This window comes from Paramormyrops kingsleyae, chromosome 18 (genome assembly GCF_048594095.1).
Source record: "Paramormyrops kingsleyae isolate MSU_618 chromosome 18, PKINGS_0.4, whole genome shotgun sequence".
Taxonomy (NCBI): domain Eukaryota; kingdom Metazoa; phylum Chordata; class Actinopteri; order Osteoglossiformes; family Mormyridae; genus Paramormyrops; species Paramormyrops kingsleyae.
In genome coordinates this window covers 21,210,007-21,233,184 of record NC_132814.1, presented here as the reverse complement: position 1 = coordinate 21,233,184, position 23,178 = coordinate 21,210,007, and the positions used below count along the sequence as shown (strand labels likewise).

The 23,178-nt window shown below is 45.1% G+C and overlaps 1 protein-coding gene across 2 annotated transcripts in view; it reads right to left on the bottom strand.

Annotated features, from left to right (window-relative positions):
* Window positions 1-23,178, bottom strand: part of LOC111837148 (metabotropic glutamate receptor 4-like) — a 222,035-nt gene that overhangs the window by 80,275 nt on the left and 118,582 nt on the right. For both annotated transcript variants that reach the window (XM_023798995.2, XM_023798994.2), the window contains exons 4-6: window positions 19,357-19,492; window positions 14,905-15,059; window positions 14,408-14,548 (exon numbers count right to left, since the gene is read on the bottom strand). In XM_023798995.2, coding sequence (XP_023654763.2) covers window positions 14,408-14,548; window positions 14,905-15,059; window positions 19,357-19,492 — 432 coding nt within the window. The remainder of the gene's footprint in view (window positions 1-14,407; window positions 14,549-14,904; window positions 15,060-19,356; window positions 19,493-23,178) is intronic.

Genomic DNA, 23,178 nt, shown 5'->3' with positions numbered 1-23,178 from the left:
AAAGACATACGCCAAGGAAAATGGGCATCTGAAGTACCCACAGAGGTGGGGGCCCTGTAATAGCCTGGCATCCCGTACAGGTCGGCAATGGCTGCCCACTTGGGGAAGCTGTTTGTCCCAGATCGCCCGTCACAACTCATTGTTCTGAACACCCCATGCCGCTGAACACCTCACATCACTGAATGTCCAACACGCACTGAACAACCCATACTTGCTTTCTGGATTTGTCAATGAGCACATGACCCTGAACATTTCCTGAGCATGTGACCATGAACATTTCTCGAGTGTATGACCATGAACATTTCCTGAGCACATGACTCTGAGCCTGTGACCCTGAGCATTTCCTGAGCGTCTAACCCTCAGAATTTCATAACTTTTTAAAAACTTTTCCTTGAAATACATCAAAACTACATCTCCACTTGCAGTACAGAATCCTTCACTCTTGCACTTGAAACCAGTCCACTTCTGGATCCATCCATCCCCTTCCTGCTTATCCTGGACAGTCCCTAGGGCATCTTACCCAGGGGTCCAACCGTGACATCACTCTGCCAAAGCCTGGAATTTGAACCCAGAATATTCCAATCATTGGCACAGGTTCCTGACCCACTGAGCCACAGAGATTCACTGCACCCTCCATGACTACAGCTGGTAAAGCCGCTAGGCTGAGCTTCCAGTGAATGCCCAGGTACAGGTGAAGGCAATAACAAAGCAGGAACTATACAGTACGCAAACTTCCAAACAAAGCCAGAACTTAATTACACTGCTACAGACTCAGAAAGTACAACCTTAATATCATTCAGGGCACATGTAGCGGGATAAGGCTAGTAAAGGCATTCCTAAACATACTGAATATGAAAATATATTATATTTCCTCAACCTTTCTACCCTACCCATAGTCACTTAACAGTCTGAAATGTCACCCATTTACAGCTTTATTGACCCTCATGCCCTCACTGTACAGTATGTCACCTGACTGACTCCTGGTGGCTCAGCAGGTTAGAACACTGTGCCTAAGGTCAGTAGTTGAAATTTGAGAGATTTTACAGTTGGGCCCTTGAGCAAGGCCCTCAACCCTTACTCAAAAAAGTATATTACTTCAGATAAGATGTAAATGATAATGAAACCCGATGGATCATCAGAACCTGTGACCTTCTGGTTCTGTCTGAGGAAACAGTCAGAACCAGTGACCTTATGGTTCTGTCTGAGAAAACAGTCAGAACCAGTGCCCCTATGGTTCTCTCTGATGAAATAGTTAGAACCAATGACCTTGTGGCTCTCTCTGAGAATACAAAAACAATAACTGATTGGGTGCGGTAGCAAACAGTACCCAACCCCCACCCCCCCAAACTGTTTCGATGTGTACGGTAACAGAAGAGAAGCAGGGGAGAACAAGAAGGAATTAGATATGAGGAAAGAGGGAGGGAGAAGCGAGGACCCCCCAACAGCAACTGTGGCAGCAGGCTCGATATGTCAGAATTAAAGGGACCAGAGACAAGATTACGAGTTCTGTGTGATCACATTTAACCTGTAACATACACAGTGATGCTTTTAATCTGCCGTGGCGAGAGGGGATTAAATCATCACATGGCGGAGATCTAAAGGTCTCCGTTAGAAAGGGGATCTGATCCCTGTGTCATCTGCACCGGGCACCTTAGCATCTCTCAGCATGCTTAACCACATCTTCACGGTAAGTTATTAACCGGATGATCAGGAGGTTATCATGTCGGGGGAAAAAGCTCTGTGTCTTTCACAGACACGGGGAGGCCAGCACACAGATGGCAAGAACAAAAAGCTGGAGCTCTGTGCGATGTTAACTTTGATGTTAACATCCTTCTTCTAAGGCCCCATTTGTGAGGCCTGCCTCTCAGTATAAAACATGCTTAAGATCTTACAGCCAGAAACTTCATTTAAATAGGTGAGTCATAGGCAGTGATCTCTTTGTGCTAAGCTATGCTTTTCCTGCTCCACTTCCATTATTATTAATTCCTGTTACATAAATTGACTTAAATTCTTAAAATAACAGTTCATTCCTTACTTTTCCAGCCACATATTCCTCAAACTAACCTCTGAGCAAAGCTGCTGCTTCAAACTGATATATCAAATAGGGATCATTGCATCTACACTGCACAAGCTCACAATACAACGCTCACTGCATATTCACTGCACCAGGCCCACAATACAATGTGCACTTCACAATCACTGCACCAAGCTCATAATACAATTCTCACTGCATAAACTCTAGACATCACAGTGAGCAAAAATCTCAGAAGGGTGGCTGTTTCTGGTGTTTGGCACTGACACTGTGTTTAAAAACTCATAGATCAGGCGCTTTAGCTGTGATCATGTTTAATCGCACATTAACCAAACCTCCTGTTTGCATTAACGAGCAGGTGTACCTGATAAATTGGTCAATGAATGTATATATATTACATAACAAGATTCCTCTAATAGCCTCAATAAGATATAGCCATATGATCCCCAATAACATAATATGCCTCTGAAAAAGCAGCACAATACTGCAGCATTGAATGCTTTAAAATCTGGACATAAACCCATATGCTGGTATTTTATTTCATAACCTTGCATGCCAAGTTTAACCTCCAGTTGCACCCATAAAGGTACGGGAGATCAGACTGATACTAGGACCTCTGTGCTTCGGGGCAGTAGGTGGAGGAGGTGGCCATGAGCTGCTGTGATGGAGGTGGCTTCCACATGGTCAGATCCAGTGCTCCTCTGCTTCCACCTGCTCTTTTTAATGTTTGACTGCATGGATTATACAGGTGCATTGTACTGAATTAGAAACAGAGAAGGCTGAGGAGCATTTATAGAGTTTGCACTGCATCAGGACAGGCGTCTCCTGCTGGAAGCACTGAGCCCCACATTTCTCAGTGATGGTAATTCAACTGTAATTCAGTGCAGTGCACCAGGCAGTGGAGGGAGAGAGCCGAGTTTAGGAGGCCACAGTGTCATCAGGCCCGTCGCTGACTACCTTGCTCAGAGAGAACGGAAAAGTATGAAGAAGTTTTACATCTGTCGCTAATGCTAATGGAACGGCTTAATAAATTGGATTTATCTGTTTGCTGATGTGCAGTGCTGCGGGGGTGTACCAGCGAGGGGGGTGTACACACCACCTGTTCGTTTTTTGATAGTCGGCAAACACGGCGAGGCTTTTACCTCGGCAGGGATGTAGAGTGTCCGCGTCAGAAACGACACACACTCTCATAAAGTGCTTTATTTATGGGCCATAAATAAACGTATGTTTCTACAACTGGGTTGGAATGACTTTCAGATAAATCACTGTGCATTTCCGCATCCATGTCATGGGATAGACGGATAGACGGAGGTGTACAGTATATCATAGTAATGAGGGGTCGTGCATAAAGGGGTGGAATGCTACAGCCCCATGGTACGGTGGACATCCGTCCACAAGCCTGAAGATACAGCTGTCCTGTCTCTGTCTGGAAGGGAACAAGCTCCCGTTTGCTGATCAGTGACCAGGCCTGGCATGGAAGAGGATCCCCTGGCCTCCACACCAGCTCATGGGATGGTCCATGGAACACACTAGCTCATAGCCGGGTGTGGCATCTCCTAATCAAGAACGAATGATTATTTGTCGATTTATCTAATCTGTGGATGAATGTCCATGACATAAGATGATGGCAGCTGGGTCCTGCATACAAACGCAGCCAGATACATGATCAGTTCCTTAACCACTGTGCCACCTAGCTGCCAATTTCAAAAAGGCGCATTTTCCAGGAAAACCGAAATATATCGATTCAGGCCTCGTACTAGGTCAATCGATTTCAGCTCAGAAATCCTCACAGCCTTCGACCTGTGACACACAGATGTTCGTTCACACCATAAAAGAAAAAAAAAAAACATTCAACTCGATTTCCTCCATGGTAAAGACGAGATTACTGCTAACAGTAAAAAAAAGAGTGATGTTATTTATATGGTAAACTTAATAAACTGCTTCGGGTACAATTGTTTGTTATTGTAATACTGTAATACATATAATGAGACGCGCAGAGCCCACACAGAAGCTGCCAGCCAGTGATCAGTCAGATGACTGCGAGGCTGACTGGGGCACTATCGATACGAGTGGGCTGCCCCCCCCCCGCCATCCATCCCCCACAGCCATTCACCAGAGCGTGGAATGAATGATAACTCGTAAGTGACTCATCCACTTGATTCTCCATGCAGGCTGAAGGGCTAATGGAGGTAGACACCAGGAACTCTGTGAGTACAGGAACTCAGTTCTGAAGTTCCTACCTGGGTTGGCTTTGTTGCTTCCTCGGCCCTACTCAAAATGGCACTACAGGGCACTTCACTCTGCCCCCCACCCCCCGCCCCTCACACACACACACACACACACACACACACACACACACACACACGTTTCAAAAACTAAATAATTTCTTTATCTTTCTTTATGATCCCTGTTTTTGAATCATTCTGTATAAATGATACAGGAATGTATTACAACGCGCCCATGTAAAGAATCTTGGGGTGCTATATAAAAAAATAAAAGGCGCTATATACAAATTAATTAAAATTGAAATTAACACTAGAGGGCAGAGTCAGATAATCAGAGCGTAGTGACTGTTTGGGGCCAATAGGGGGCCCCCACACCTCAGGGGCCCCATGTGTGGTTCAAGTGGTGGCAAACGCTGCTGCTGGGACCTACATACACGTGGCTTTATGTCGCCAGTGCAGGAAGCCAGGTTACTTCAACACCCCGTAGATCAAGAGATGAATGCATTTTTCAGCTTAATCACTGCTGACAAGTGGGATATTCAATAAAATAGGAATCAGAGCGAGTAAAACACGACTGGCGAAGGAAGCAGAGGCTTTCATTTAACCCCTGTGCTTCCCTGTTCACTGCAGGTGATTTCCAGCTGTTTTATGCTTCAATTGCAAGAGGAGCATGAATAAAAGCCCATGTGCAAGGATTTCTAATATCTACACTCATACACACATACACAGCCTTGTGGTAACACGTCTCTAGCAGACATGAGTCACGTTGCAGCTGCTGGTGAGTGTCTGCACTGTCTGCTCCCCCCTTGGCCACCCAGAGAACATTCCAGAACGAGCGTTAACTCCCCCCACCAAGGCTGGGTTGAGAGGCAGCCTCGGTGGTGAGAGTCTCACAAGGGCCGTTTCCTTCAGAATTCAAACAACTAGAACCCCATGATCCTCTGGGGCAGCTTGGGCAGCCCAACCTTGCCATCTGTCTCACACAGCAAAAAGACTCTCCTTGCCTCCCCCATCACCTTCAGACCCACCAAAACCCTCTCCATCCTTCCTGTACATGTTTGTAAACATTTTACAATGTCAGGATGCATTTTCTTTGTGCCAGTAGCTTCCAGGATGGGCTCCAGACCCCCATGACTCTGAATAGGACAAGCGGGTACAGAAAATGGATGGATGGATGGATGGAAAACACATTTTCCTACAGTAGTTAGTTTACACTAAATGCTAATGCTAAGTCCCAACATGCTAAGTGCTAGCTTGATATCTGAAAATAGCAAAACCGGGCTCTTTGAATAAATCAGTTTTAGTTCTTAGCTACATATCTGCTACTTTAAAGAAGCTATAAAAACTTAATTATAAAAGTTGTTAATTGTATAAGACCTCATTTATGTGCCAAGGCCATGCGCCACGGCCATTAGCTAAGTCTAAATGATTTTTAGCTCATTAGCTCGCCAGCTAATCTTTCTGCACTGCAAAAAAAACAACTGAGAGGATGAATTTGATCCATAGTTTCTGTGACATCTGTGGAGTGTAGTAAATGATGGCTACTTTAATGTAAAGCATAATCTATGCGGATATTATTAGCCCCCGTAGCTAAGTTTCCGTTAGCTATGTGTCATGTGACCATTGTGTTAGTCAGTCCTGTTGTCTCCTCATATATTCCTGGCCTGTGAGTGTTGTGCAGATACCTGAGCTTTGCTTAGGTTCCCCTCAGTGTGTGAGTGTGCACTGGACCAGCGTCCCACCCAGTATATGAGCCCCGCTTCCTGGTACACGATCTGATTCATTCAGAGTCTGACGTTTATGAAAACCAGGGCTTATAGACTCACCTGTAGCTTCAAATGTAAAATTTAAAGTCTTACTCAGTCTTACTAGATACTGACAAAATTCAGAAACAAAAAAATACGGAAAGAGTAAGAAACTCATCAGATCGTCAATCTGTCCCAGTGAGCCTACGCCCCCCCCCCATCAGGCCCTCTGTGGTAACTCTGAACCTGTTCCTTGGTTCGCTGCTCTCTGCCATACGAGAAGCACCATCCATCCCACGCTGATTATTTAACTGATTAGCCAAACACTTGTTTTCCCCTGTTTATCACTCGCGTGCCTCAGGAGCTCAGATTAGTGGCCCGTGGCTGGAATGCTAATTGGCAATGATTTATTTAATCAGCATAATGAAGAGCGAGCCGTCCTCATCTGCCACGGTGATGCCCGCTCCCTCTCACCCGCCATGGGGAGTGCCAAATCTCCGCACTCCTGTGTGTCCTCACAGCACACCGCCGATCCCCATGCACGACGGCCACACTCACGCACACAACCCCCCCTTTATGCTCCCCCATTTGCCATGAAAGAGAGTCTTTTCTCCACTTTCCTTTTCGAATGCTTGTGAAAAGCAGCCTTGTGCCCAGCAGTGGTCCCCTTAAATCGTGCATTAGCATGGGACCCCCCTGTTGGCCACAAGCAGTTACTACAGTACGTATTAAATACCTGCCTTTAGGGTGACCACCTAATCCATGTCGGGAGGGACACTATGAGCTACTTCAGCTTTTACGAACTACTTTAAAGCTGAAAGGGTTCTGTGCTCTGCTAAAATGTTTGGTTAGTTCCTAGATTGAAAGACTCATCCAGCTGTTTCGCATTAACATTACTGACACATATGCATGATTATAGGAGACTGACCAATCAGCAAACGGCAAGAACCCAGTGCTTAAGTGAAATCCTGGTCCTTTTAATTGAAATGTATGAAATGGTAGTTTACAAATCCTGTTGTAGCTCATAGCGTCACCCTACCTGCCTTCCTTATTTAGGAGCTGCAGAAGCGGCATGTTCTGCTAACCAGCTAGCCAGCTACCATCTTCTGACTGTACTTGATAGCTATTTATTTAGTTTTTGAAACAACCGAGGGGGGCCGGAAGAGAGCTGGGGGACCTCAGAGTCACTTTTTAAGTGGGGCCCCAGACACAGGAATCCCAGCCTGTTTAACAGTGACGCGTCCCGATAACCTCCCGGTAATTAAAAACTATTAGCTAGACGGGGACCATCATAGGGGGCAGCACACTGACTGTGCCTGAAGCCCATCGAGAGCAGAGCCCGTACAGTGCAGGTAGCTGTCAGCCACGAGGGTAAATATGTAAATGGTGGGCAAATCATTTTGCAGCAGAGAACCATTTTGAAATGATTTTCACGGTCTTATAAATTTAGCCAAGCCTGCTTTTGAAGTTCATTTAAATGTACTATCGTTAATAGTCAGTGTAATCGCTTAACTTCACACTTCTTTCCGGAACTTACTTAATGTGACGGGATTTCGAAATGCCCTTTATTTAGACAATCTGCAAGCTCCACATGGGAGCGCTGCTTGTGTCGATCTCTATGGAAAGAGGAAAGGAGCTGTTTCACTTTGTGGTCATTCTGGGAGGAATAAAAAGGGCTCAATGTTTCTTCTAGCTGAGTTTTAATGATCGGACCCATTCAGTGGTAGTTCTGCGGGCATCTTTGAGGGCAGAGAGGGAACATCTCGCTCACTGAGATAACAAACTTCATGGAACGTCGTACTGCACATTCATACGCGATCTGGGCCTGGAGCTCAGGGGCCTGAGGACTGATGTTCTTCGTTGAGATGGTATCCAATTCATGGAATCCATGAGACTGGATCAACAAGGAAGACCTCCAGTCTTAATCCGTCTCTGATGCGTGGGCATCAGTCTCCTCTCTTACCACACATGCCACTTGCTGGACATGCAGGTCCTCAGCTGAAGTTTAGCAAATGCTACCTTTGACAAGAATGTGCAGAGCTTCTGGGAACCTTGGAGAACCAGTGAATAGGCATGTTCTGGCCAGAAAGCATCAAAATTAATAGGACACTAAAACAACCAAGGAGGCTGTTTCTCCAGCAGGATTCCTAGTCGTGGATCTGAACTCCTGAGGACGTACCAGTCATCTCCTCCTTGCCAGAACATTGTTCATGTTTCCTTCAGGGTCAATCTCCTCCTTCCATGTCATGTTTGTCAAATGCACGCAGTAATAAAGGCAATAAAGGCCAATGAGAACCAGGCACCAGCAAACTGGCCAATGAAACTGTCACAAAATGTACTAATACTGTAAATAATGCGTGCATGAATTATAGTAGAATTTATACAGCTTCATCCAGAACTTCTGCTGCATGGCGGATCAGCAGTCCTCAAACGAACACCAGGATTCCTAGACAGGATTGAACTGGGATTAAAAACCGACTTGGACTACAGGATCCTCCACAACAAATGACATACCTGTCGGCCCCCTGGGAAAACGCCTGGTACGCTAGATGGCTAGTCCACCCCCAGTCGGCGAGTTGAATAAGAACGAGCCTAATGGAATATCAGGTCCGGTACCACAGGATTCTAAGCAGAACAGCACTCCATCCCCAGGAAGTTAGGGGACTCATAGTCGGACTGTTTCAGTCATTATGCGACGGCATACTTAGTGAGATCCGGCGAGCATTCTGGGATATTCATTCCAGGAATCACTAAGCATAGGTGACTGTTTTCTATGCGCGGTGTCAGTTTGTAATGACAGGAAAACCAAAATATAACGTGATACCGGAAAAAAGGCTTAAAAATATTAATTTAGCTTGAAACTGAAAATGACATGTACACTCACTGAAATTTTTACTGATTACATACTGGGGAAGTGGAATTGAGAAACATGCATAGCTAACTGAACGAGCCACCAGGTCCTTTCTACCAATTTTGTGTTACAAACGCGTGGGCTTGGCATGAAATGAGAATAAAACTTATTCCATTTTTAATCAATAAAGTCACATGTGACAGAACTGCTTCTGTAAGTAGATGCTGTGATTTTTACCAGCTTAAAAAATATGCAGTGCAATGTGATTTTTTTTATTCAAGTAGAACAGTAATTATAAATCAGTGAAAAAAGTATTATTGAAGGTTGAGTGTGATCGAATTGGTGTATGCAGCAGGAAACGCCTGGCGTTTCAGAGTTTAGTGAGCATTTATTCATGGCCAGTTTCTCTCAAAAGGCAGAAAATCAGTATTAAAACAAGTAAAAGCACCAGTACAGTGTAGTTTATAATGGATGTTTGGCTCTTACCTTGAGCGCCATCATGTATTATAAATTGTAAACAATAAAAAAAGGTCTCTATGTAATGCAGTGCTTATATTTAAGAGAAAACCACCAGCACATCTGAAGTTTAAAAGCCGTGACCTTGATGTAACACCGCCTCAGGAAAGGCCTGTCAGGACCTACAGCAGATCCCAGCTTTAGCCTTTTCAGCGGGATCCTAAATCCGGACCAATTTCAAATCATGGAGGGATTCTGGAAAAAAAAAATTTGACCAGTAGCACGACCATTTTCAATGCTGCTTTGGTAAAAATAATAAGCACGGATTTTAAAATATGATGATGATGATGATGATGATGGTGGTGATGATGATTCAGAATCGGGTGACCATGAGGGTGTTACTCTCCTCCCAGCTGCTCCATGTTAATCCTGTCATTTGTGTGACTGTGTCTCTCCTCTGTGTAACTGTGTCTGATGCAGTTAGCCTGGGTATGAGGTATTCCACCCTGATTCGATTGGCCAACTTTGTCATATGGTTGTGTCACATGGTTCTGAGCTGTCATATGGTTAATTACATTCATATAGATCAGATCAGAGTCTGCTGTACGCTGAAATAAACATGACCTACAGGACACAAGACTTTCATTTAGTTTCCTAACTTTAGAAAAGTGACTGCAAGATCCAACATGACATTGGCTCACGACTTATCAAAGCATAAAGGTTATTTCTAAAAGCCATTTGTAAGATTTCTCATCATTTGCACAGTTGGCGTTCTGTTGAATCAAACATCAGCCCCAGGTAGCTTCTAGAGATACAACCACCTAGTAGCTTTCTGTCAGTGCTTAGGTCAGCATCACCCTTAACTACTACACCCTATCTCCACCTGGACGGAAAACACACAGGCTGAATGTTCAGTGTTAGCATGTTTGAATTGTTTATGAATCTGTTTATGACAGATATCAGTATCTTCAAAAAAAAAAAAACAATATCACGTCCAGAACCATTGTTTGGCCTACAGCTGTCACAGATTGGCATGACACATAGAGAAAGAAGGTGAGCAACTGCAAGACAACAGGGATTTATTGAGAAAACACTGAATACACAGGGGGGGGGGAAGCTCACAAACATAAAGGAACACTGAGGGGTCAGAAATGAATAGGAAACAACAGGAATAAACTAAACCATGAAATAAACACAACTAGAGAAATAAGAGAACACAGAGAGCAGGACTAGGCAATCAAGCAAAGCAAATAACATGCAGTAACATAAGCGCTGACAATGACAGACTACAGAACAGAGCGGGTCAGACACTTACATACACAAAGACAACCAGGCTAAAGAGGGGGGCAGGTGCAGAACATGACCAATCAACCAATCAACATAGGCACTGGGCAACAGGCAAGCAATTGGTGAAACGAATTAAATACACACACTGTGAAGCGTAAACAACACCTCACGAAAATACAAGCAGGTGCGAAACAAACACAAGCAGGGCACAGCTTAACAAGGAAACAAAGAGAAACAGTAACAAACACTATGGAAAACATAACAGAAAACCAAAAATGAAACAAAACAGAAAACCAAAAAAGAATCAAAACAGAAAACCAAAAATGAAACAAAACAGAAAACCAAAAAAGAAACAAAACAGAAAACCAAAAATGAAACAAAACAGAAAACCAAAACTGAAACAAAACAGAAAACAAATAATGAAACAAAACAGGTGAGGCTGAACCCACATGTGGAGGGTTGTCAGCCTCAGAGCTGCACGGTCAGACTGTTCAGCTATGTGATGGTCCAGGAAGCAGGGAAAAACTCACTGGGGCTGAAGGCAATGAGACAGGGGGAAGCAGGATGACCAGCAACGGCTGCTGGTCAAACCGGGACACAGCAGTGAAAAGCCAGGGGAACCAGGCCAATCCATCCATTTCTGGGCTCATTGTGTGCACAGAAATCCGGGGACAGTGTATGGCTCAGTGATACCTGTGATCGGAGGGTGACTAGTTCAAATCCCAGGGACAGCTCAGTGATTTTACTGTTGGGCCCTTGGGGAACATCCAGGGCTTGATTATTAGTAGTAAGTGCCCCTGGACAGCACAAACCAGGTGATATCAGAATGAAACAGAGCTGAGTGGTGGCTTGTGAAATTCAGAAATGCGTCTAACATGCCGAAAACATTACATTAAAACAAAGCAAAAAAGAATAATAGACAATCAATTATTAAGAGACATTTGTGAATGGGGACGAGGTGGGGAGCTATGGGGGGACCGAGGACGTGGTGCCCCTGGGCATGTGCCCAAGTGCCCTTATGTTTAATCTGGCCCAGATTAGACCTTGAACCCCCACTAGCTCTGACTCTGCTTTCTGCAAATGTCTGCTGCTTTAGATAAAAGCATCTGCTAGGCAGCATAAAATGAAGATTCACTGTTGTCGCATGACGCAGTGTCACCCTGATGGCCACCAAAAGATACAGACTGATGTTTCCCGTAGTTACAGAAAGACGAAAGCACGTCTGTGCTGCGCCATCGTTCATGGGTTTAGCTGACACCCATTTAAGAAGATCTCAACCTGAGGAACTCTGTGAGCCTCGTGAATGGCCATGTTAACGTTTGGAGCACATTGACTGTGAGCACACTGACTGTGAGCACACTGACTGTGAGCGCACCATGCACCTCCGGACGGTGCGGTGCACCTCGCTGAGGGTGATGGCTGGTCCATTTCCTAGGAGCTTCTTTCAGCTGCAGGAGATTTAAGGCAGGATGTGAGATTTACTCTGAGCCAAGTGGCCGGCTGCTTTGATGGTCTCAGCTTCATTGCAGTTCATTGCAGTTCATTGATACAGTAGAAGGGAAGCTGTTCTATTTAAAAAGAAAATCACATATACCACTACTACTACTACTACCACTACTACTACTAATAATAATAATTATTATTATTATTATTATTGTTGTTGTTGCTGTTGTTGATGATGATGATGTTATTTAAACATTACTATATTTTCTGCAATTGCCTGGATCTCTTTGCTTCCTGATATGATGTTTGTTGTTTGTTTGATTGGAAATTCTTCAAGCAAATGAAACCATGAAGGTGACCATATCTTCTAACAACCATTTCACTGTAGGAGTCACACACAATGTACTGGCTCTTCTCTTCACAATTAAGGTGAAATCTAAACTCTAGACAGGTTAACAAACTAGGCAAATAGCAAAGACTCATGGTGACACAGTACACCGGGTAAATACCAAATACTTTGAAACCATGGTAACAGAATACACTGGGTAAATACTAAATACTCTGAAACCATGGTAATACAGTACAATGGGTAAATGCTAAAGACTTTGAAACCATGGTGACACAGTACACTGGTTAAATACCAGAAACTTTGAAACCATGGTAACACAGTACATTGGGGAAATACCGAAGACTTTGACACCATTGTGACACAGCACACTGGGTAAATACCAAAGACTTTGAAACCACGGTAACATAATACACTGGATAAAAACCAAATACTTTGAAACCATGGTGACACAGCACACTGGGTAAATACCAAAAACTTTCAAACCATGGTGACACAGCACACTGGATAAATAGCAAAGACTTTGTAACCATGGTGACACAGCACACTGGGTAAATAGCAAAGACTTTGTAACCATGGTGACACAGCACACTGGGTAAATAGCAAAGACTTTGTAACCATGGTGACACAGCACACTGGATAAATAGCAAAGACTTTGTAACCATGGTGACACAGCACACTGGGTAAATACCAAAAACTTTCCAACCATGGTGACATAGTGCACTAGATAAGTATTTAACACTTTACTGCCATGTTGAAATAGTATTGTATATTTACACGGGACATACAGTAAGGATACTGACTGCATATTCTGTGGCTGATTGCATATGGATTTTATACTTGACCTTGTGTCAGGAAGGGGAGAGGCTGTAACACTGGATATTTTGTCTTGTACATAACTCAAGCCAGGACAGAAGGCTTTAATTCACACATCAATCTGCCTCATCGATAGACGTCAAAGCCCTTGAGCACTAGGCCATGCAGCTGGAGAGCTAATTGCTGTTTTTCACACGTTTACTGGACTGGCTGGTAGCTGCATTTTAAAGTGAGCTGGAGTTTGTAAGGAGCTGACCCTCGTTGCTTTTGTTGTCAAGGTGACAGATATCTCAGAGATTTGCATATTAGAACTGAATTATGGTCCTCAACAAGGGTTCTTAATGAAACCTCTTATAGGTCATTAAAATGGAAAATTAAGGGAAAATTTACTAGGGTAATATTCTGCACTCTTAGTTTCTTAATAAAAGAAATGACATAAAACGTTTCATTCTTTCAATTTATGAAATGTCGACTGGTGAGTTTTTTTTTCCAAGAATAGGATTTACAACAACATTTTGAAACTATATGACAGTGTAAAGTGCCTAAACTTTTCCTTATTATAATGACAGAAGTTAATTTTCTTAATATCGCCTCAGAAAATCATGAGCATTTATGGAACACACGTGGGTCAGCTTCATACGTCGAGGGTTTTCACACATGACACACAAGAACACCAATATGGCAGCAGGTCTAATGCATCTCTCCTGAAGGCTGTCAATGCCTGACTGTCTGTTACATTACAGTTAGTAGGGGCAGCTCAAACTGTCAGAAATTATACCTAAACTATATAGTGAGGGGTGGGTTTCTGTTTTTGGGGCCCCACTCAAAAAAAAATCATTTTAGGACCCCCCTGTTCCCGAAAACTAAATAAACAGCTAGCGAGTAGATTCAGAAGATCATTCATCTATCTGGTTAGCAGAACCCGCAGTTTCAGCAACTCCTAAGCAAGGTGCGCTGTTATGTAATATTTAGTGTAGCAACTGTTTGTTGGCAACAGGCCACACAAATGCACGGTTTGAGTGGTGGTAGACACTGTCGCTGTAAATAGTTTCAGAGGATGTGTGGTTCTAATCACTGATCTGTACACTGCTTTTTAGGCCAGACATTGTCCCTATTCAGTATTAATCCTTCTTTGACTTTAACTGGATCATTTCAGGTCCAGTGCGCGGAGTCGCCCTTAAAGGGACAGCACCCTTCAGCTCTTACTTGTGCACTTCTTGATCCCCGACCCTTTCTTCAGGGCATGCCGGCTCAGCTTGCAGTGAAAGTTGTCCTCCCAGAACTCAGCGAACCAGATGTTCCTCCGGTTGTTGTCCAGGGTGCGACTGATGAAGTAGCGGTCAAACCCTGTCGAGATCAGAGATGGAAACTGCCCTTCAGAAAGACTCCACCCAGAAATCTCACTGTAACTGTATGCATTTATAATTCACAGCTTTAATGAGATGTGCATTCAAAAACAGCATTTTATTACTATCTAGTTCATAGAGCAGTTACATTCTGAGGTAATTGCCTTCAGCTGTGTTACATTGATCATCTCAAGTTATACTTATTTGCTATAATTATGGCACTAAGGGTGATAGTGTTCATGATTCATATTGTAATAGTAATAATAATAATATTAGTGACAATACAGGGGAACAAATGTATACTTAGGAAAAGCATCATTGTTAACTCTGGAAATGAAGTTTGCAGTCACGCCATACCTTTGATATTGGCCCGTTTCGGGAGGATGGTGACAGCACCTTCAGCCATCTCCTCCTGGTGCAGCACGGGTGCGATCTTAGACCCCCAGCTGTCCGATCCCACCCACAGGAAGTGACCTGTCTGGTTGGCTCTCTTGGCAGCTTGCAGGAGGCGTCTGGAGTAGAACATGGGGGGAAAAAAACCGCTGGATCCCGGTTCTGTGGCCATTTTCGGCAGTGCTACCGCGGCGCATATGGAGAGAGAGACGGCGGCACGCTCTTGGGAAATGGGAGACCGCCTGCCGAATCGCCGGGAGCCGCACGCTGCCAGTGAAGGCGACACATTTCAGGTCCAGAAAGTAAAAGTCCAGACCAAGATTTTGTTTCAACCAACCAGTTGAGTTCTCTATGACTGTGACTCTTTATGCACAACTGGTTGGTTGAAACAAAATCTTGGTCTGGACTTTTACTTTCTGGACCTGAAATGTCCACCTCTGGATTTGTGTGAGGAAAAGTACTGAAGACCCCCCCAGTGCTCTTGGCTGATGATTTGCAAAGTCAGAGGGGATCAGATGTGAAGGGGGGGGGGGGATCATCTAGAATGTGGGAAGCATCTGTCCTGTCCCAGGTTCACCAAACCCCAGAAGATCACCCTTTATATCACCCTACAGTGTATATGCAACTCTCCACAGTACACCTTGTTGGGGAGGGTCCTTCGGGGTAGACAGTGGGGGCAATATGAAGGCAACTGCTGAATATGGTGCCTTTCGCTTTTGGGCTCGGCTTTCAGCACCACGGTTAAGGGGTGCCAGTTCTCCCCCCCCTACTCTGACAGATGAATGACTCCATTTGCCAAGAGCCCATCTCTCTTATAATTGCACTAATTATAGAGCTGCAGAAGAGAAGGCTGGTGAACCAGCGCCTAACCCCCCCCCCCCAGATCCACCTCCGCCAGCCCCTGGCCCTGGCACGCCAGCCGGATCTGCTCCTTAACAGCGGCGAGCCAGTCCAGAAGATTCCCACGATGTTACCGTCTCCTCCACCTCGCAACACCGTAACTCCAGATTTACATTTTTGGGTCTTACAGGCTGGTTGGTCCGAAGCCAGACATGGCGGACGGCCAGGGGCTGAAGCTTCAGCCCGTCAAACTGTGCCGAAGGGCCCGTCATCAGTCTCTGCTAGCAGCAACCTACTTAGCTTAACTTCCTGCTTAAAATAACACCTTCCTGCTTCACGCAAAACAAATTGTGCGCTAGTACTTATTTTGACAATTTAAAACCTTACAATATTCCCAGGGAGGAGAAAAAAAAAAAACGATTCAACAAATACGGACATGCAGCACAAAGCCCACGGTTATTATGGTCGGCACAATCGCTGATTTTTAGCTTTGCTGATTTTCCACACGTCACGGTGTGCCATTATCAAATGCTGTCCCCTCCGGCAAGCCAGCGTCTCCGACAAAACAGATCAACACCCCCCGTCATGTCCCATCTCCGGGGACTGGAATCAGCAGGGATGTTTAATCTAAACAGAACGCTCCTCCGGTCTCTTTAAGTACCTGAGGGGGGGTGGGGGGGGGGGGGGTCAATTCCACAGGACACTGAGAAATGCCAGCCTGCTTAATGAGAAGTATGGCAGTGGCAGAATAATGAACATTCCACCGAGAATAAATTTATGACCATCCTCGTCTGAAATGTAATAAACTCTGTCTAAGATGGGAGCCCTTTCCTCTGCTGCAGCAGATCAGATGTAAAATTTATCAGAGTTTTGTCATTATTAAAAATACAGCAGGAAGAGCAAATTACACTGTGATCTTTGCTGCTCGAGGCAAACTACACTTCAGATATACAAATCTTTCCAGGCAGGAAGATGGCTGGCTCAATATCGATAATATTCGCTCGACATGAGAATTATGAAAGGACTAAAAAGGAATCTCTCACACCGTGCAGATCAATAACTTTCCAATTATTAGCTTTTTGAATTTATTATAGGAGAAGGAGGTGTTTAAGGTAAACAGGTCATCTCAGAGGAGTAAGTGATTTGTGGTGCTTTAGACTTTTAGGAGAGAGTTCATGAGAAGCAGAGACTTTAAGGCCCGGCCAAGAGCCAGGGGTAATTTCGGGCAGGCTTTGAGCTGCGATGCCATATTGTGGAGGGCAAACCCAAAAAATCACTCAGCGTTTGTTACCCTGTACTTTTAGCAAATATGGGTCCCGGTCATGAAGGAGTTAGACCTCAGCCAGACATTCCTGATCATGTGACAGGAAGTGATGCGGGAAATCTAACCGGGCAGTGTTTATGATTGGCAGGTGCGCTCGGTCACTGCTCCCACTGGGTTTACGCCAGGCAGCTGAGGTTCTTTTCATACACGCTACTACCATCTCAGAGGAACCATCGAGGCGAAAGGTTGCAGCTTCTCCACCGTGGTTGTCAGGACACTAAACACCCCACCGACGATTTACCTTATTATTATTTATCTATTTATCATTACTTTTTTGCCACTAAATTTGTTCCACTCCATTATGTTGCCGCTGCATTACTTACACTACCTGACACTTTCTACATTTGCATGTTACTCACTTAACATTTACTTAAAATACACTCTTTGCTATTCTTTGGTAACACATAAATGTACAGTATGTTCACCATTTGAGTACATTTTATTTGAAAGAAAATATATTCTTGATTCCTCAATGTAACCCTCTCTAGATCTTAGAACAGCAGAGGAAATTTGAGGCATCCTTTCTACAAGGGACATTACATACTGCTCTCTTTCATGGGATGAAACAGTTAACTAATGCATTTAAAGTTAAAGGATAGCATAGAATTTGACTATGGCATCACCACACAACCACACCACACAATGTCAGACATGCACTGTTATATACTCTTTCCATGTTATAACCCCTGTGTACAGACCCCCAGTTTCACACTGTCCTGTGTTTTGCACTATATGTCCTGTGAAAACCCTCCCCCTGTTATCATTGTATGTATGTCACACCGTGGTCCTGGGGTGACATCATCTACACTTTTATTTATTTAGCAAACACTTTTGAGAGAGCAGAGTCAGTCAGTCCTCGGAGCAATTGTGCATTAGGGGCCTTGTTCTGGGTCCCAGTGGTGAAATCACTCTGCCGACCCAGAGATTTGAACCAATGTCCTTCCGATCACAGACACAGCACTCGGCCGAACCACACACCGCCCCTGCACACCTGCAGGTGGATGATATGACAGTGATTCCTTACTCTGAACCTCCTTCACTGTAGGTATGGTTCTGGAACAACTGGGCAAAATGAGCTTGCCAGTCTGGCTGCAGTGGGCGGCATATCTCCCACATAATGGGTGCTCTAGGAGAAGATTATTAAGGTCCAGGTCACAGGAACATGATTAGCTGGGGCTGACTGTTAATAAGACCCAGGGAGCCTGACAGAAGGAGCCGCCTTAAAACACAGGGCCGCTGATGAAGGCACAGCCCCGTTTCCCTGTCCGTGTTTCGTGATGCTGTAGATGTGGTTTCTAATCCCATTTCCAGGCACCTTAAAATACCAGCAGCTCTGCGGATTTTGGGTAATGATCCATTAACACCCTCCTCTAAGTACTGTATTCAGTTGGCTTAAAATATTACTGCAACCAGAGAAATGCTCTCGCTGTTTTATATTAACTGTGGAGCTTTTAGACAAATCCAATCCAAGCTTGAGTCTGGGAAGACGAGCAGCTCTGGACTCAAATAGGTCCGATGAAGCTTTTGCTTCACATCTGCACCATCTGTGGTCGCCCTTCCCCAGGCCAGGCTCCAGATGCTGGCAGCTCTGCCCCACTTTCTTATGTCTTTTACGTCTATGTTCTGATATTCTGATTTAAATTTTTTTTTCCCCTCATTCCTCTTTGGGTATATTTGAAGATATGATCATATGTGGGAGGGCAGTGAGTGGCTCAGTAGGTCAGGCCTCTGTGCCTGTAATCAGAAAGCAGCAAATTCGAAATCCCTGAGCCAGCAGACTTGAGCAAGTCATGGAAGGCAAGATGGAGTAGAATTTCCTCAGGGGGGGTGAATAAAAGTGTTTATATTAAATCCTCCAATAAATCAATAGCACAATGTTCTATAACACAATGGAGCGGAGGTGGGAACTGGCGTCAGATGCCATCATACTCCTTGAATCCATCACTCCACCACAGAGGAGCATCTGCGGTGGGTGTCTTTAATTCCCGCTGAATGGTGGCATTCTCCTGGGCCTTTTCTTCAGCGAGGAGAGACTGAGGCAGCCGTTAGTCATGCAGAGCGGACTCTGCCCGGCGACAGCCGCCGATGAGCGTTCGAGAGGCGCGGGGAGTGATAAGGAACCGTGTCACGTAAATCCTGTTAACACCGCGTTTGCTAACCCCAACAAAAGAATCACGTACAGAAACCGCGACCACGGTACTGAGCTCAGCGTGACGAGCAAACGGCCTGTGAGTCATTGAAGAGAGACCCACCTGATGTCATCCTCGTTGGCGAACAGGATCACCACCCTGGCGTTGGGGTTGTCTCTCAGCCGGCGGACGATCTTGTCAAACTCGCCCGTCTTTGGCTCTCGGTGAATCTTTACTGATTGGGCAATACACACACTTCCTGAGAAAAGGGAGGGAAAAGACACAGGTTGGATTCAGCAATGCCAGACACACACACACATGTGGTGTCATCACAGACAAGATCATGGGGAACATTGCTGAGAACATCACTAAGAACGAGGTTGAGAACATCACTAAGAACGTGGTTGAGAACACCGCTGCCAACATTTCTGAGAATATGACTAAGAACGTGGTTGAGAACATCACTGCAAACATTGCTGAGAACATCAGTGAGAAAGATGTCCCAGGGCATGTCTGATGCATTGCTCTCTCAATCCCCCACAATCCATTAGAGCCAAACAGCCAAAGGCAAGGCAGACATCTTGCCTAAATCAGCAGCTTCTTCCCAAATCCTGTTTGCTGACAGAAGTCTGGGTGGGTGATTAAATCAGGCAGGTGTGATGTGTCACAGTGAAAAGATTGCAAGATACACAGGAAATCCTTGCAGAAACAAGAGGCTTGTTGACCCTCACATACAGAGGTGCAAAGTTTTGTTTCAACCAAGCAGCTGAGTTACTCTGAGAATGTCACTCTTTAAACTCAACTGGTTGGTTGAAACAAAACGCTTGATGGCTACGGTCATTTAGAAGATGTCATATTCCACCCCATCTCTAAGTCAGCATGTTCCTTCATTTGTAGATTTGTCAAATAGGGCTCATTATTTTTTCCAACAATTATAAATGCTCCTTCATTTTTTATTGAATTTTTTTTCCTATCGATTCCTCGTTAGACTGCAATATGTCTTTTTCAGTGTCGGTTGGTCATTCATTAACAGTTAAACAGGCAAAAGTAAATGAAATATTTAACATACTGTAGTGGAGAATAATATTATGTCTGGCATGGACCCATGAGCTCAGCTTTGCCAAGCTTTAATGAACCTTTTTATATATGTATATATTTTTTAATTTTATGACTTTGGTCCTGACAGTTTATGACTGTGTCAGTCTGTTTCTCAAGAGTATTCATATCATACTGAATGGGCATCAACCATCCATCCATCCATCCATTTTCCACAACAGCTTATCCAGTGCAGGGTCACAGTGAGTCTAGAGCCTGGAGAGTGATGGTACAGGGCAGGACACACACAGAGGTAAAACCCGCAAAGGGAGAACATGCAAACCGCACACATACTGAGCCGTGGCTGAAATGAGCTCTCAGACCTGATGCTGTGAGACCAGCGTATCTCTGCATCTGGGTGACAGCATGTGGAAGCAGCTTAAGTGAAGGTGAGGAGGAGGGACGTCTTTGCGAGCTACACACGTCACAGAAATACCTGATGTCACCAGCAGTGATTATCACAGCTGAAAATTGCTGAGATGTGTTTGAGGACGTTGAAGACTTTGAGGACTTCATAAGTTACTAGGATTAAACACACCCCTTTGCTCCTTCTGGGGGGGTGGTGGTCTAGCAGATAATAGCCAGCTATTGTTTATGTTTCAGACTGTTTTTAATGGCACGGATACTGCATCTTTTTGTTGGGGAGCCGTTGGGCAAGAGATTACCCTCTATCGGGGTTCCCCACTGGACCCCGGGGATGATCTACAGGCTCAGAAACAGCAAGCCAAGGCGGCTCTCAAATCAAGGAGCCAGGGCTGTTCTCCAATAAGGAAGCTGGGTAGCTGTCCAATCAGGAAGCTGGGGCAGGTCGCGAAGCAGGAAGCAAGGCGTTCGGTTCTCGAATCAGGAAACAAGGGGTTCGGCTCTCGGATCAGGAAGCAAGGGGTTCGGCTCTCGGATCAGGAAACAAGGGGTTCGGCTCTCGAATCAGGAAGCTAGCTCTTGAAGCAGGAAGCCAAGGCGGTTCTCGGATCAGGAAGCTGAGGCAGCTCTTGAATAAGCATAGACACACTGAAGAAAATCTTTTGATCTGGGGGGGAGCGGGGGGCACATTTCATTCAGATCAGGTGTACTGTAGAGTGAGGAGTGAGCAGATGGAGCCTTGGCTAAAGGGGATGGGGGCGCTGTTATTCACACCAAAGTGGGGGCCGAGAGAAGAGGGGGCCAGCTGGAGACATAGAAAATAGACACACGTTCCTCAAGGAGGAGCTCACATATACAGTAAGAGGGAGGACATATCCTGAACGTCTCAGGCCGTCGGGGTGAGGATGAAGAAGAAGCCATGATGCTGGAGGGAGAGACAAAGTGTTCTGCATCAAGTGGACATGAGGACAGGGGCGGGTTCGTTGTTTCTCGGGGTCCCCCTCCACCCTAGTGCAGTGACTGTTTGTGGCCAACAGGGGGCCCCCAAACATTTGGTGGTTTAGGTGATGCTAAATGCTGCGGCTGGGTAACTCAGATACACACGCTGCGTGTTAAACAGCGGTGTGGTGCTGCTGAGTGATGTAGAGACAGACGGAGCGGCCCGCATCAGGAAGGGAACATCAGGTGCGTGTGTGTCACCATTTCCAGGTGACACTCTGTCCTGTAACTGTCACTGACAACAGCCCCTAACAATACCCCCTTTCCATGATAGGCCTGGTATTATGGGTAGTTTTGCCGAAGGTTATGTGTTAATCGTCATGTTTACCACGGTAGGAGCCTGGACCACGTAACACTTAGTAATACTCACATACTACTCAGTTCTTGCAAAAGAATAAAGAACTAGTAAGGTTGTCTGTCAGCATCATTATTGGCAAATTAAATATTCCAAGTTAAGCTTAAGTCATCACACTGAGAGTTACCAGTGTGATACAACACCACAGTATAGGAATGCTGATGACCTGGAGACAGACACCCAGATCCATCCAAGATAAAACTTTTTTTTTAAAGAGGGATGAGTTCCTCCACTCCTGCTGCTTGTAATCCAGGGTCCTTAGAAACTGATGACATCATCTGGCCTTGCTGAGCATGGTCTGAACAGCACCTGAATTCCCAGAGCTGCACAAGATCTGCACCTTTTCCTCATCTCCCAGTGAAGCATTATCTTTGGGTTCAGCTGAAGGCTGCTGCTTCGTCCTCGGAATGAATCATCTACCCAATCATGACCTCTTGCAGTAGCATCTCTGCAGGATATGATCTTTGAGAAGGGGGGTGGGAGAGTTGGGGGGGGGGGGGGGGCACAGAACCACTCTGAGTAGGTTAAAGGTATAAAGACAGATTTATAAAACACTGACACTCGTAATGCAGTTCTGAGTAGCTGCATTTCAGTGCGCTCGTACCCACAATGCATTTCACCAACCCACTTACACTTACACTGGTGGTTCAGAGGATGCGGTTTCACCTCACAAACCTTTCCAAAGCAGCAGGCAGGCATGACTAAAGCCTAGTGCTGATCCTGCTAGTATACGGCACAAAGTCAACCCCGTTTTAATACAGTAATTGCTGATAATTATTTCAGTTTAACTGCCGCTTGGTGCTACTTTATTCTCAGTTTCGCCTAATCGGAGCAGCTCTGGCAACCCTGACGCGAAATTACATCCTCCTTCTGGTTTTGTGCTGGTGAGACCACTGGGGGAGGGGGGCAGGTCTTGCATGACCCCCCCCCCCCCCCTATCACCCCCACCAAGGTCTATAAGGCCTCACAGTGGAGAATGGCTTCAAATAAAGCCGGTGTCCTGCACTTCCCATCCCGTCCAAAAGGGGGCGCCCACAGTGAATAGGAACTGAGCTTGATATCCATTCATCTTGGGTTTAAAGGAGACATGCTAGTTGTTTTCCTCCAATACTGTAGCATGCAGAAGTTACCTT